The 14184-nt window shown below is 41.0% G+C and overlaps 2 protein-coding genes across 2 annotated transcripts in view; one reads left to right on the top strand and one right to left on the bottom strand.

Annotated features, from left to right (window-relative positions):
- bco2l (beta-carotene 15, 15-dioxygenase 2, like) overlaps positions 1 to 14184 on the bottom strand; it is a 34153-nt gene that overhangs the window by 8186 nt on the left and 11783 nt on the right. Inside the window, 5 exon segments of the mRNA XM_063897187.1 lie at positions 243 to 345; positions 451 to 566; positions 1017 to 1228; positions 2099 to 2276; positions 4300 to 4344. Coding sequence (XP_063753257.1) covers positions 243 to 345; positions 451 to 566; positions 1017 to 1228; positions 2099 to 2276; positions 4300 to 4333 — 643 coding nt within the window. The 5' untranslated portion in view covers positions 4334 to 4344.
- ela3l (elastase 3 like) lies at positions 9868 to 13932 on the top strand. Its single transcript, XM_063896260.1, has 8 exons — positions 9868 to 10019; positions 10228 to 10316; positions 10502 to 10599; positions 10935 to 11063; positions 11514 to 11650; positions 12618 to 12763; positions 13641 to 13793; positions 13878 to 13932. The coding sequence occupies exons 1-8, from the start codon at positions 9980 to 9982 to the stop codon at positions 13893 to 13895; spliced, it is 810 nt and encodes a 269-aa protein (XP_063752330.1). The 5' UTR covers positions 9868 to 9979; the 3' UTR covers positions 13896 to 13932.

Genomic DNA, 14184 nt, shown 5'->3' with positions numbered 1-14184 from the left:
GAGGGTTTCATCCTCCGATTCTTCTTAATGATAGGCAGGTTTTTCTATACATAATATCTTGAGCACATTTGTTATCCTGAATATCTTGGATTCTTCTTTTCTAAGGTAAGGATTAGGTTAGATTAGGTTGCTGATCAAATAGTTTTACAGTTAATTAATAGTAATGTAATATATTTTAAAGGAACCCTTGTAATGCTGTTGGTAGGTAGAACGATGGGAACGAAGGAGGAAACGAAGGTTACCGTTCTTCCCGTAGGAGTTGCCCATGTTGTACGTGGCTCCGTCACGGTCATAGTGTGGGTGAGCTGTCGCCGAGTTCACAGCGATGTACTGAGTCCAGTCCACCTTAAACAGACAGCATCATCATCTTCATTGTCCTCAATATTTTATTTTATTTGCTCTGTGACCATTTATCAGAAGAGACTTTTAACATCTGTTACTCTGACTCACCTTCTCCTTTGTCTCCAGGCTCTGCGGATCTACTCGTCTCATGTAGTTGGTTTCTGTGCTGACATAATAGTCCCCCTTGTACTTGACAAAGTTCACACTGGCGTTATCCGTGGCCTCTGTTCTCACACACACAAAGATATCAGGAACATCTTAAATATAGAAGCCAAACTCACAGAAACTATTTTTTCCATCAATTTCTTCTGCTTAATCTTGAGTTATGCTTTCTCTCACAGACCTCTACATACACTCACACATACCGACCGACTTGTGTGGTCTGTTTTGATCAAAAACTTACTATGATGTAACACTAGCTTTCATTAGACTGTACACAATACAGCACATACAGTCAAGGCCATGAGCACTGACGACAGAAAACCATAAGACACCTTTCTGTTTTCTTTGAATTTGACTTTGCCTGTAATATTCTAGCAAAGCTGATGAGGTACCTTCATGCAATATTGAATTGGATAGTTTAATAATGCATTTGGCACTGCTGGTGATATATACCGCTGCGCTGAAATGGTTTACACAAGGGAATATGCAATATGTAAAGAAAACACACATACTGGGGACTTGAAAGCGGGAAAAGAAGCGTGAAAAGATGTTCTTGCAGGGATCGGGCATGGCTAATGTGCCGAACTCTGACACCACGATGCGGTTCTTCTCCGAGTTTTGGACGTACGAGTCACTGCGAAGGAAGCGACTGCTGTAGGTGACGTTCCCCTCGCACAGGTGGAACCGGTGCATCATGGCCATGCCGTCAAACCAGTGGGTGTATCTGAGAGGGAAAAAGACATGTTACTTGTCAACGGAGTATTGTGAGCGTTCTCTGACAAATCTTATTCTTGGAAGTCGAGTGAAATACTTAGACTACTTAAACTATTCTCCTTGCCAACAACAACAGGTCAGTGCGACATGAGAGTTAAGAGGAACAACGATTGGATCCTTTAATACTAAATTACGTAAGCCAGGTGGGTGGGAAAAGAACCGTGTGATATTTGTATAATCGAAACGCGCTCTTGATATTTTTGCCGTGTTACATTTGATTGTAATAAAACTAGAGACCTGTCGGGCTGCAAATCTCCTCCTGCCCCTCGTCTGATCCTTTCCAGCCACTACACATGTAAGGAATTTGATTTCTTAGTAAACATGGACATCCTGAATTTCATGAGGACAAATACTTTGGAGAATTTGTTGTTTGTGGAGGAAAAATAACCCCCATTTGACTCCATATTCTACATGGTTTAAAGATCTATGCTCTTTTATTTTTGCATAACGTACTGAACATCTGTGTCTAAATCTGGTAAAGTTGGCTCTCTAATTGAACCATTCTTGTAAAAAGGAGGAAGCAGCATTGTGTGGCTATACACATTTGTGTGTTTTGTGTCTCAGTATTTTAGTTGCTGTGTTCACAGTTTTGAGAACAGAGTTTTAAGAAATATATCATAAGGCTTGTCATATAGGCCTTGGGCAAATTGTGACAAACTATTTAAACCTTTGAATCAGTGTGGGAGTGATCGAGTTTAACCCTACAATAACTCCTATGTGTCTATGCTATATTACCTTTTTTGTAAGCTGTCAGGTTAATAAAGTTCACTTGATTTGAGTAACTTCTGCACTTTAAAAGTTGTTGTTTCTTTCATATTACCTGTCCTTCCCAAACTCAAACTTCCCAGGACCATTCCTCAAGAAGCTCCCATAGATCCATGTTGGAATGGTTCCCTTGATGGTGGTGGGGATGGGATCGGGGGTTTCCTCAACAGACTGCACCAGAGGGGCAATGCTTTCCAGCCCCTTGCCCGGCGGACATTTCTGCCTGCTGGAAGCTGAGGAGCGGAGAGGAGAGGAGAGAAGGGTTACTGAATGGCTGATTTTTTATTAGTATGCTGTTCAATCTTTGGAGATAAAGCAGTGAGGAAATACACAGACATGATAGTACACATGGGGTGGCCATCGCTAAGGGGGTTTTGTGCTGGACAACAATCAGCCGGTGAGTGTTTCTATCCTATCCGCTGCAGTCAGCATATCAAAGAGAATAAAGCTAAACCTTGAGGGAATTTCACCCTTATTGAAGTGTTTGTATCATAAGCGTCAACTAAATAGCATGCACTGTTATGTTACACGAGCAGCAGCTGAACTCTTGGCCCTACAAGCCCTCACTTCTTTCAGGTATATCACCACATAATGCTGGGCGTGGTGCAGTTATGTGTCTACGGGACTTTCCACAGCTGGGAATGAGGAAGCGATGTACATTTTCTAATCTGTTATTCACCGTTTTTTGGGGCAGCGTGATCTACGGATATCAACACCATCTCTATCAAGGAGCAGCTTTATCTTTAGAAATAAGTTGAAGACATCTGTGTGATAAAAAAACACTTTTACACCTTCTTCACACCACTGCAGCTTTTTTTTGAGCTATCAACACTTAAATGTAATAATCAACAATGCAACAAAGAAGGGTTGAGTGAAAAAACAAATCTCTCCTGTGGTAGGAGCATAGGTTATAGAAGCGTTGGGAGATGTGCTGTAACAGCTGCTGCATGTTCTTATGGCTCATGGGGTCGTGCACGTTGAATGACACCTGCGCTATCTATCGCCTTATCTGTTATCCAATAACCAATTCCCCATCCTCACCTCGCCACACATAATGGCGTTCGTAAAATATACATGAGGGTTACGTGATTAGCAAAAGCAAATCGCTGCGTTTCAATACCCATGCTGAGCTCAGGCTTCAATATCAGAGCTTTTGGACAGCGTGGATTGTTATTGCGGCGCAATAGACAGAGGCTGAATGTTGTTCATTCTCATAACACTACTACAACAGACTATAAAAGCGAGAATGTGCAATAGAGAGATAACCACTGTGGGCTTTAACAGGCCATCTGTACTTAGACTGAGTTTAGGGGGTATTACATGTATTTCCTTCCGTGCGAAAACAAAACACAGAAATGATGGTTCAGATAATATATTCCGGCCTCTTTTATCCAACTTTGTTGTAAAACTACATTTGCAAGATTGGTTTACTTGTAACAGCTCTTTCTTAAATAGTGTTTTTCTAATGCCACCAGCAGTCTGTCTGAATGTGTAAAAGTAAAAAGGCCTTGTTGGAATTAATTGTCAGATTCATGCACACCTTTTTTTAAATACTCTTCATTTCATGTGCAGGGACCTCGCTGCAGCCAGTTTTCTTATTACATTTAAGAGCTGCGAATGACTAAAAGCTGTTAATTAGACACTGTGCATATTTCTTTCTTTTTCTCCAGCTCTGATTCAACAGGAGACCTTGGAGCAGGAACAATGGAATATGCCAACACGTCCTGTTGTAGCTGCAGCTCTGATTTTGAAACCCAAGAAAATACAATGATGACTAAACCACATTACACACGTCGTTGTGTCTGTGTGTGTGTGTGTGTGTGTGTGTGTGTGTGTGTGTGTGTGTGTGTAATTATATACAAGATTCAATGCTAATGTTATTATCCCTGCTTTAAAAACACCAAATGTCCACACTTTAATGTGTGAATTGCTAATTCAGTCAGTCGTGGATTTTCCCCCAAAATCAATGACAATAAAAAATGGCTTCTTGTTTTGTATTCATATAGAAATAAGACTAGTGTGAAATCAAGCAGATCCTTAAATGCATGAATACTCAAAAGGAATTGTGTATTCATGTTATTGTGGAATAATATAAAACCACATGAAAAGCAAAAGACTCTCCTCTTTTAAAATGATGACAGGTATTGATTTTTAACTATTATCCCAAAAACAAACGTCTTTATTTTTGCTTCACAATCATAATTTAGCAAAAAGAGAAACAATCTGGCAACACATCTGAGGGCGGTGTGTACTCACTGCTGTGTGTCTGAGGCTCTGCAGTCGAGGACATGGCTGGTCTGACTGCAGATAGGATCAGACAAATGTGGGAGATTTATAAACGCCTGAGGAAAACCTTTAAACCTTTGCCTTCTTCCCAAGATAAGGAAGTGTTGTCAGGCATGAAACAACAGGTGTGGCGCAGTGTTGACTATCATTACACTGGCAATAAAAGTGAAAAGAAACGCAGTGTGATGCAGGTCAATGTTAGCATAGTGAGACATAATACACCAGTATAGAGTTCTTAAAGATACACATTTTATTTTCCTGTATCTGTTCTTGATTATGCTTTTAGTTTGAGCGTACCTACTTTCATTCAAACGTTATTATCTGGTCCTTGTTTCTTGTTGAGGGTGAGTGAGTATGTGTGTCTGTAGTATATGTAATGTTGTGCAACTGTCTGTATGTGTTTTATTATTGTGTATTTATGTTTTAGGACCCCCTTGAAAATGAGAGCTAAATCTAAAGGTGCTATCCTTCAATACATTCTCTGTTTGTTATAAATAACTATTGGATTAAATTGTTATGCTTCAGACTCAGTTATGTGTTGTATTATCATGCTACTATTATTATTGCATTGTTATTAACAATAGTTAAAGGTCCCCTGTTATGCAAAATGCACTTTTTGCTGTCTTTTATACATAAACATGTGTCCCCGGTGTGTAAGGAGACTCACAAAGTGTCAGAAAACACAACCCTCTGTCTTTTCCTCCTTACCCACATCTCTAAAAACAGGGGGTACAAATGAGCTGATCCAGATTTGCTGCCAATATGACGTCATATCTGAAATGTTGGCTGGCTTTACATTGAACTCCTGGCAACGTCCCCCCCACGTGACACGTCTCAACCTATCGTCCGCAATATAGTCGCGAGCTGAATCCCCTCCGCAGCACCTCTGTCTCTCTGTGCAGGATGTCTGCAGGAGGGACTTAGAGTTGTTGTTTATATAATACATCTAATGTCTCTGTTCTCGTGGTAAACACTGAGAAGTGTTTCAGAAATAATGCTGGATGTGGTTGGGAACATAATATGGCATTTAATCATGGCAGTGTTTAGCTGAGTTTCTCTGTTAGAAACTTCTCTGTTCAGACAGAGAGACCATGACGCTCCAAAGGGGCGTGGCCAGCTTCAGCTCATTTGCATGAAAGCGACAGTCACAGAATCAGCACTTTTCGAAGACGGGGCTGAAACAGAGGGATAGCGCACATGCTAAAATGCATGATCTGTTTGGTATTTTGAGCAAAACACATCAGAGACATGTTTTTTTTAAAATATATTCGAGCCCTATAATATCGGCAATAAAAGAGCATGATAGGAGACCTTTAATGTAAAGGTAGTGTTTATTTTATATGCTGTGTGCTGTCTTTAAGAATGACCAGTAGGCCTTTTATCAACGTCAGGTGAAGTTACTGCTTTTATCTAATCTCACTTGTCACGTATAGGTAATCGTCTATAATAATGCAATTCAAGATTGCTAGTGTCACACTGCAATCAGGGTTCAAACACATTTCTGCTCAGTTAAATTACATAACATGTTTATCATTTAGAGTTTCTATGCCAAACCTGTTGCAATGTCTTCCAGTCAGATGCATCAGTGTCTTCCAACAAAAAAGTACAACAGTAATGAGTATTTAGTTTTAAGACCCTGATAATTGGCCGTGGAGGATTGTGTCGGTGTGTCTAATTGTGATAATCATAGCGTTCAATTTATTTTGACATTGCATGCAACACCCGGAGCAAGCCTGCAAACACGCCTCTCCGATGTGAAATAGTTGTGGTTGTTTCAAAACCAAATTACTGTGAATAACTTGTCGTACACTGTACTGTATGTGTGTATACGTGTAAGACATGTGTGAATGAAGGAGAACAAAACCAAAATAGGGAGCACTTTAAGTACAAACCACACTTATTGTCTAAAAAGGATATAAACAGGTCAGTGAGATGTATATCAATGGCAAAGGGTTTAACATTAAAGAAACACACATGGTAAAAGAAAACAATCATAGGAGACTGAATGCCAAATTTAAGAGATTTATAATTAATGTGTTTTTCAAAAAGAGGGCAGAGCATACATCATTCATAATGAAAACAGATGTATGAAATGAGCCACTGGAACATGATCAGACATGCATAAACACCAAATCAATACAATAAATGATATATTCATTAACCTGTTTTTAAAACACTGTGTGTGGTGAGACAGGCTGCACTTCTGCCCTCTCCCACTCAACATGAAAGGAAATAAAAACCTGGCAAGTACGTACAAGACCCGTAGGAAGACCAGTTGGGTCATGATGTGCTTATGAGATTCAATTAAATCAGTAGTTCCCAACACAGGAGTTTCTACGATACGATACGTTGGGAAGCACAGAATTAAACCAGAGTAAACAAAGACATCAAAAAGAAATAAACATATGCGGCAACTATCAAAAAGCGAAAGCAGGGAAGGCCTTCTGTTACCATCATGAGGAAGGATGAGGATAAAAGCAAATCAGCAGCAGACAGCCAGCCGATGTTAGGATTTACTTCAGCCCGCCGGCTCAAAACCACACTGCCTGTGGCAAATAAGGCTGCTACTGGAAAATACAGCGGTGGATTTCTTTTTTTAGAGGCAAAAAGCTTAACAATATGGATGTTAGTGAGCTCAGGATGAGCTAAACCATTAGACTTGAGCACAAATCAAAAGATCCTGCATGCTGAGCATTGTCATGGTGTTGCTGGAAAAAAAGACAACACACACACAGCTGACTGAAGCCAACAGCAGCGACCTGTCACAATGATATTCATACATTATTTCCAAATCTGTCCCCTTCGCTCCACGGCAAAGTACAATGTTTGCTGCCCTACAATCATAAACCTCACAAGAGTCATCAGGAATTCAGCTTCTCTGTTCTGTTAGGGAAAATATGCTGAAGTTTACCTGTTACAAACCCCAAGGGGGCTTTCAGTTGATGAGGTGTTTTGCTTTGCTAAGCCATGAAACTAGAAAAAGCCTCCTCTCAAAAGATGACAGGCTGCACATAAACATATTTCACTGGCAAAGAGCAGATGTCGGAGATCAGAGGTTTTCAACTCAAATCGGAGATGTTCCAGGTCAGAGTGATGATATTATTCTGTAAAAACAGCGTTACCTGAGATGTAGCTCACCCATTACCTATTCTGATCTTGTCCCATTTAATGTAGTCGTATAAATACAGCGCACACCTCAGTTCATTATCTTGAGTCATCTGGCCCCTTAATGAATACAAGACGTTTAATCAGAAAACGGGCGGGGGGGGGGGGGGGGGGCATCTGCTCTGGACACTGGACTGTAACACGTTCAACTATGTTTTGAAGATTTGAAAAGTTGCTTTAATTAGATTTCAATAATTGCATCTCGAAGCTCACCTATGCACTGTGATGATGCGTTCACACACACACACACACACACACACACACACACACACACACACACACACACACACACACACACACACACACACACTGAAGAACAGTTAGAGTCTAACAGTTAGACATTTGCTGCCTTTCAAGGGTTTTTCACTATTATCTCCAGTCTGTAAACTATGGATGCGTAGCTCTAACCACTCTTTGAACATAAGCAAACATTACAGATCTAATGGTTTTGTAGATTCATCTGCGAGATGTTGTGAGGTATTTTTCATAGTGTATTAAAGCATCTGACTATCATTTCCAACATCAAGGATTTGCTTGACCTCCTTTACAGATGCTTCTGTACAACCTAGTTAGATTCAAACCTGATGATCTTTTATTTTTTCACAAAGCTTGAATGTTATTTCTTGCTCCAGACAGACACAAACATGTGGCATTAAATGTCTCTTGTTGTAAAATAAGCCACTTAGGCTGGTGTCTAAACAGATAAAGTGTCCCATCTAGTGGTGAACTGGGAAACTAAATGATTCATGAACTGAGCAGAACATCCTGTCTGAAGATTGTTTTTTTTCTCACTACTGAAACGCTTTGTAGTACAAAACAATGTTTGCTCAAAGAGGTTACACACCCCAGATGTAAAACTGCCTAAGCAACGTTTGGCCTCAACAACCTGATTCTGTCTGAGCAGATTTCAGGTCCTCTCATCTGAAACACCTTGGAAATCATTTCAGTCACTTTGTGTTCAAACAATGACTTTCATTCGCCACCTTTGCAGCCTCCTCCTCATAACACCCAACATCACCTGTGCCATGTCGCGCCACCCAAGCAGCCTTGTGCAGATTAACACTTCCACCCTGACATTTTAGAAATTGCTTCCTCATATCTCATAAGTTAATCAAGTTATTAAAACGAGCCCATGATGCACTGGGCCGATGTTTTAATCAACACGTTTCCCTACTTATACTAAATTGACTGTGTTTGTATCTCATTATCCAGTCTTTACGACCCCTCAAAGCACTTTACATCCAACAAGTCATCATTAACCCATTCACATCTCATTCAAACACAGCAAGGCCAGTCACACACACTCACACACCGTTGACCACGCCATCGGGAGCACCTTGGGGTTAGGTATCTTGCCCAAGGATACATCAACATGTTGACCAATTGAAAGACAGCTCACTACCTCACAGCCACACTCGCCCTGCATACTATAGAATAATGCTATGTCAGAATCAGAATTTACACATAGGAATTTGCTTTGGTTTATATGGTGAATTCAAAGACACAGTAAGAAGAATATGTAGCAAAAAAAAAAAGTAAAATATTTATAAATTTAAGACTTTTGAAATAAATTAAAAATAAAAACAACATTTACACAAAATATAATCAGGTGAGAAACGAGCACAGTAAATTATAATAAAACATGACAAAAACTAAATACTATTCAAAGTGGAGAGCTTCAAAAGAGGTACAGTGTGGAAACGAAATGTGCAACAGTATTTACAATATGAAAAAGATCAAGTCACTGTTCTCATGACGTGCTCTAATGTAGTGCATAATGGTTTTCTGGGGGTGATAAAAGTCAATGTCAGTGGGGGTCCCGGGCCTTGTTAAATAAGCCAGTAGCAGACGGTGACAATATGTGTTTGGTCATGCAACATCTCTCACATTTCTAGCACTGCAGGATTCAGTAAGAATCTGAAGAAGTCAAAAGTGTGCCACTGTCGATATTTTCTGCACCAATGACACCAGCTGTTCCTCATTGTCCCGGTTATGTATTGCAGTAATTCCCCCTCTATGAGGTTTGTGTCACTCACAACGCCCAGAAAACAGGCCAGTACCTGTAATCCAGATGTTTGGTTCCCATGCTGTTATGCAAGCGTTTAGTTCCAGGTTTCAGGGAAACGCAAAGGTGAGATTAAAAACAGAGAAAAATGTGAGGGTGTGTGTCTTCACCGCCGCCAGCTGTTGCAGACACACACATACCATGCGTGCATAAAGAACAGGACTACCTGTATCCTATCATAGAGGACACACTGTAGCTCTACATGAAGGTCATGGGAAATGTCCCAGAAAGCACACCTGCGTGTCTCATTTGCCACCTAATCTGCGCTGACCCTCGTCACCATTGGTCCATCCGTATCCCCCGGAGGCCATGACAAACCAATGGGAGTGCGCTCTGCCGCATTCGGAGCGGGTGTTGCCCGTGGTGGAAAGTTTAAAAGACTGTGTGCCCCGCTGAGCCTCAACAGAAGCATCAATCAACATGATCCCCATTGTGCTGGCCTCAGTGCTCATTGCTAGCGGTAAGAACATCTGGCACCCCCTAATTCTGTGTGTAATTGTTTCTCCAGTTTGCAAGTGGGTGTGAGTGAGTGTGCCTGCCTGCACATTACCACACAGTGAGTTAGCATAGTGCAATGATGATTCAGCATAAGAATAAAACATGCATTGTTCTCTAACCTCATGAACACTATCCGATGTTCATTACATGCATGTCTCTTCCCTGTTCAGCCCTCGGGTGCGGCACCCCAGCCATCGAGCCCCTGACTTCCCGTGTGGTCAATGGAGTCGACGCCAAGCCCCACAGCTGGCCCTGGCAGGTATGCCAATAGAAACACATCTGTCTTTGTTTTCATATTTGCTGGCAACCTTATGGGTCTGCTAATTAGTTTCCAAATCCAGTGGCTATTGAAAACTCTGTAATTAAATATTTTGTAAATAATTTAGCAAACCCCATCTCTACGCAACCTGTTGTATCCCTTACCATGTCCTTATTTGTCTCCAGATCTCTCTGCAGTACAAGAGGGATGGTGCATGGAGGCACACTTGTGGAGGATCTCTGATTGCTGCCAACTGGGTCATGACTGCTGCTCACTGCATCAAGTATGAACAGCAGAGGAACACACACACACACAACCATCGATGCCCACTACTACAAGCCACACACTCTCAGATATTCTGCACCACAATACTTGGAAATCTGCACCCTAAACACTTCTAGAAATGAGAATCAGGCAAGGTCCAGAAGTGTCAAACTCAAATGTCAGCCTCACAAGAAAATACAGTCAAGGTCATCTGGACACTGCCCAATTAAAATACTCATCTTGCAGCCATAACTAATCATCAATTACAGTTCATTACATCTTTCAACTGTGTATTAAATCCTCCGGCGGGGTTAGCATGGACCTAAACAATCTGTCCTCTCTTCCCTCCCAAAGCGAGAAGCTGACCTACAGAGTCCATGTGGGCAAACACAACCTGGTGGAGCAAGAGGCTGGCTCCAAGGCCATCATGGCAGACAAGATCATCGTCCACAGGCAATGGAACCCGGTCTTAGTGGCAATCGGGTAAGACAAGCACTATAACACAGCACAAAGAGAAAGTGTGCCGCGACATGCAGTTCATCATAATCTCACCCGTCCCGTGTCGAGGTGATAAAGTGGACCGACACTCAAAGTCCATTTATTCACTTCGGTCCAACACGTCCCTTTGAAACAAGTTCTCTATCTTCATACAGATTATATTCCTGCACAGCCAATAAAAGTGTCTTAAAGCATGAATAACCTCTTTAGTGTATTTCTCATTCTCAAATATGCAGCTGGATTTTTGCTTCGGTGGAACATTAGATAGATAAGATGTGGATGATTTCTCCCTATGCATAGCTATGATAATAAGAAATATGGCAATGCTCGATTAGTATATTTAGCTTTCTGGCTCTGGAGTATTATGTTAAATCGTGACACTAGACATCCTCCCTGAGTCACCTTCTCTCTTTTTTATATATGTGGTTCTTGCAGAAATGATATTGCCCTGATCAAGCTGTCAGAGTCTGTGACTTTGAGTGACCACGTGCAGCTGGCATGTATCCCTGCAGCTGAGACTCTGCTGTCTAACCTCTACCCCTGCTACATCACCGGGTGGGGCAGGTTGTCCAGTAAGTCACTATTTATGGAAGGCTGTGCCGTGTTTGTGTGTCAAATTTAGCTTAGCGTATCTGGAGTATCTTCAAATAATCTGCGATGGGAAGGTTACTTAAAAGGTGGCCGCCGGTTGCAGCAGCTCCCTTTGTATATTTTAAAATTTCTTATCAACTATTCGTTTCATTCTATTTGTAGTTTTTTATGATTAATAGGCATTGACTGTTAACACTGCTGCTGCTACAAAACACGTCTAAACTTTGGCTGAATCCGAACGATTCAACGAAACTAATAAGCAAAGTCATGCAGTACGCTTTGAATACACAATAGTATTTGAAGAAGCATTTACCTGTAAATGCTTCTTCAAATTAGACGTTGACTCCTTGGATATTAACATAATATGAGAAGCAGGAAGGCACAGCTTCCACTGATGTTTCTCTTTTTAAGACCAAATAACAGCACGTTTTCCAAACATTTTTGGACGCCTGCAGGTTTGCTATGGTTTCACTCAAGCCTGTGCTTCGTGATGTACCATCCTTGACTTTAAAACGTACTGCAACATCGTAATGAATCTTCTTCGTGTAACTGTAAGGGAATACCAATTTTTTTTTTTGGCTCTGGATTACAGAATCTTGTTTTATGTATGATGTTTCTCCCCGGCTGTGTTGATGTGTAATTGAACTATTTCTTTCAGCTTAGCATCTCTGAAATGTCTTCATGTAACTGTCCTTTAGGGTTTGATATGCGATGTTTGCATAAATAGCCAGTTGTGTAAGAGATCTTGGTTACCCATGGAGCAGTTGGGATGTAAAGCCTATGCAAGAGATTATAGCTGTATGTTTTCAGGGGGGGGGGGGATTACACCTAAATTGATATATTTGGTCGGACTGTGAACTAGTGCGCTTGGGGAAATGCTGTGGAGCAGATTTGGAAGACGGCTGGTGTATGTGGATGATGGTAATAGACTCTGCCTGTGTGTTCCAGCCGGAGGCTCCATTTCCGATAAGCTGCAGCAGGCTTTGATGCCTGTGGCCGACCATGAGACCTGCACGCAGTCTGACTGGTGGGGCGTTGCCATCAGGAGGACCATGGTGTGTGCCGGCGGGGATGGAGTCGTCGGTGGATGCAACGTAAGTGTTTATGTGTGTGTGTGTGACAAGGAATGACCTCCCTTGGCTTTAATGAGTCTGCAAAGATGGCAAGATGCTCAAGTGTCGTGTGACTAAGATCCTCTTTAACCTTAACAGAGAACGTTAACTCAACTTCGAGGTACTTGTACATTAACATAGTATTTGAATTGTATGCTTTAGAAGCAATTATTGTACTTTTTTTAAAATTCACTACATGTTTTTGACATCATTACATTATAGATTCAAATGATTAGCCAATACAAAAGAAATATATATGATTGTAACATTGACTTATACATATGCGTTAACATATCCAGCAGCAGTATAGAGTATTTTACCAGCTGTGATGAATACATTAATGCATCAATAATCATAATCCAATATTTAATGACTTCATATTCAATTAGATTACGTATACTTTATGATCCCAATTATTTTATAATTGCAATTATATCATTTTAATGCATATACTAAATTAATACTTGTGACAGAATATCTCTAAAATTGTATTGCTCCTTTGACTTAATAATTATAATACAAATAATAATAATAATTATTATTATTATAAAAAATCATACTTAAGTAAAATATATTCTTCATGCTAAATACATTGTCAAGTGTTTGACCATGCTTTGATATTGCTGTACTGTAATTATGTCACTGATGCACATTTGAATTTGAAGGCAATAAGGAAATTATACATGGAACCAGGGGTGACGTTTTTTTGCCTTTACACCGGCAGGTATTCCTTGTGTCCCGATGACACTTGGTGAAACAATGATTCTGATTGTGATTCTCACAGTTGTGCCCTGCCAGTCTCCCAGCAGCTCCAGCAAATGAATAAAACACGAGCTCTCCTCTCTCACTGTGTTTCCAGGGCGACTCCGGTGGTCCTCTGAACTGCAAGAACAGCGAGGGCACCTGGGAGGTCCACGGCATTGCCAGCTTCGTCTCTGGTCTCGGCTGCAACTTTGTCAAGAAACCCACCGTCTTCACCAGAGTCTCCGCTTTCAATGACTGGATTGACGAGGTAAGGGCTGGAGTGCCTCCACTTGGCTCTCAATGAATGCTGTTTTATGGTTTTGACCTAATGACTGAATGTTTGTGTTTTCAGACCATGATGAGCAACTAAAGAAGACGACGTGTCAATAAAGAAAACCCCAAAACTGCATTTGTCTTGTGTGTTTTCAATCCGATCTAGCAGACTCAAATCTGATCAACTCACATCCGGATAAATAATGAATGCCACATTATCCGACTCTGGGCCCTCCCATGAGGCTGGCTAAACATGGAAACGATGTCAACCAATATCCAGCAGGTGTCCTCATACACTCATGATAGGAAATTAGTTCTGACAGCTTCCCAAATCAGGACACTGTGCAGAATGACCAATGTCTCCGACAGCCACAGACACTGCAAAT

This window comes from Eleginops maclovinus, chromosome 12 (genome assembly GCF_036324505.1).
Source record: "Eleginops maclovinus isolate JMC-PN-2008 ecotype Puerto Natales chromosome 12, JC_Emac_rtc_rv5, whole genome shotgun sequence".
Lineage (NCBI taxonomy): Eukaryota > Metazoa > Chordata > Actinopteri > Perciformes > Eleginopidae > Eleginops > Eleginops maclovinus.
Note: the sequence above shows the minus strand (reverse complement) of the source record. Positions and strands in the feature narration are given on the sequence as shown.